The sequence below is a fragment of the Arachis duranensis genome, chromosome 6, assembly GCF_000817695.3.
Source record: "Arachis duranensis cultivar V14167 chromosome 6, aradu.V14167.gnm2.J7QH, whole genome shotgun sequence".
NCBI classification, from domain to species: Eukaryota; Viridiplantae; Streptophyta; class Magnoliopsida; order Fabales; family Fabaceae; genus Arachis; species Arachis duranensis.
The window spans coordinates 12,461,765-12,463,804 of NC_029777.3; the positions used below are offsets into that span (position 1 = coordinate 12,461,765).

The 2,040-nt window shown below is 31.5% G+C and overlaps 1 protein-coding gene across 1 annotated transcript; it reads left to right on the forward strand.

Moving 5' to 3' along the window:
* Nucleotides 1-477: 477 nt before the first annotated feature.
* On the forward strand, nucleotides 478-1,659 carry LOC127748433 (uncharacterized). Its single transcript, XM_052262952.1, has one exon. It carries the CDS (start codon nucleotides 478-480, stop codon nucleotides 1,657-1,659), a length of 1,182 nt encoding a protein of 393 aa, XP_052118912.1.
* The last annotated feature ends 381 nt before the right edge of the window (nucleotides 1,660-2,040 follow it).

The following is a 2,040-nucleotide window of genomic DNA, read 5'->3' on the forward strand; positions in this document are numbered from 1 at the left end:
TATTATCTCTAATGATTATAGGAGCAAGTACATTTAATTCAAATTTAGATACTAAAGAATTAGAAGAAGTGTGCATAGTTGAAAAAAAAAGACACCTGATACAAAGAGAAATATTTTTGAAGAAATTGACTACAAATCTTTCAAAAAATTTTCAAGAAGTTGAGGATATTACTAAGATATGGTTATATATTATAATTTTTGTATTTGAACATTGATTTATTGTAAAACTTAAATCTTGAGGTTGGCACAATGAAATTGTATTATATGATCTCATCTTTTTAATCCATAAATTGTATTTTTCGGTAATCTTTTATAAATATTATTTTTATACTTAACATGGTGAAAGAAAGGTATATTTTTATATAAAGTATTTGTTGCAGATATAACTAAAATAATTTATTATCTTGGTGATTATTAGATGTGATAGATATTGGTGACCCAGAATTTTTTGTCGGCATTGCGACGCCATGATGTGGTATGAGGAGAGATCAGAGAAGTCCAAAACAGGATCCAATTTTGAGTTCTCAATATGTTGTATGCGAGGGAAGGTACAACTGCCATTTTGAAGCACTTGATCGGACGCTCAGGAATCTTATGTCAGTTACCGATCAACATAAGACACATCAAACATTTGGTGGTAAGATTGTTGTTCTAAGAGGTGATTTCAGACAGATACTTCCGGTGATTCCAAAAGGAAGTAGACATGATATATTAGCATCCGCTATTAACTCATCCCATCTGTGGTCATTTTGTAAGGTTTTGAAACTACATACGAATATGAGGCTTCTAATGTCTTCTTCGGATCAAGATGAAGGTGAAATGAAGATATTTGCTAATTGGATACTTGATATTGGAAATGGAAATATTAGCTCTGTTGTTGGTGATGAATTAGAAGTTGAAATTCCAGATGATCTATTGATTACAACTACTGATGATCCTCTCTCTCATTTGGTAGACTTTGCATATCCAAATTTGTTGCAAAACATATCAGATTACAGGTATTTTCAGAATAGAGCAATTCTTGCACCCACACTTAAGAGTGTCGAGAAGGTAAACGATTTTGTCTTAACAATCTTTCCAGGGATGGAAAAGGAGTATTTGAGCTCTGACACAACATGTCAAGCTGATGAGAATGAAGATGTAAAACAAGAGTGGTTCACACCAGAGTTTCTAAATGACATCAAATGTTCGGGACTCCTCAATCACAAGTTGACTTTGATGCCAGGAGTCGCTGTAATGCTACTGCGAAACATAGACCAGACTTCAAGTTTATGCAACGGGACAAGATTAATAGTTAACAAACTTGGCAGCAACGTAATTGGAGTGGCGGTAGTGACCGGTAGAAATATTGGAGATAAAGTGTACATTCCAAGAATGAACTTGATCCCTTCAGATTCAGGATTGCCATTTAAGTTCCAACGGAGACAATTTTCATTAACAGTATGCTTTGCAATGACCATTAATATGAGTCATGGTCAATCATTATCACATGTACGGCTTTATTTGCCAAAATCAGTGTTCACCCATGAACAACTTTATGTTGCTTTGTCAAGAGTTAAGAGTCGCAGTGGCCTCAGGGTTTTAATTCTAAATGAAGACGGCAATCCAAAGTCATCAACAACAAATGTCGTGTTCAAAGAGGTTTCTAATAATATTTAGGTAAGAATAATATTATTTTTATTTTAATAACATGTTATGATTCACACTTTTGTACAAATCTTTACTATAGATATAACTAATTTATCTATAACTCTTTTTTCAAATTTAAAATGAAATGTGTAACAAGGAGCCCAACATCCAATAATTTTCTAATGAAGTTAGTAAGATACTAGGTTGTCGATAAATTTTTATTAGCTTTTTGATATAAAATTTAGGGTAAAATTAACATGCTATTATTACAGTTATATATGTTCTTATTTTTTTTATCTTCCTCCTTATGGTTCAAGAATATTATAAACTTTAAACTCTTCTATTCATATTTTACTTTGAATAAAGATAAAAATAACATATTTAACACATTTATTATATAATGATGATAGT

Coding starts and splice junctions, on each gene's coding strand:
- LOC127748433 (XM_052262952.1), top strand. CDS start 478: ATGAGGAGAGATCAGAGAAGTCCAAAACAGGATCCAATTTTGAGTTCT.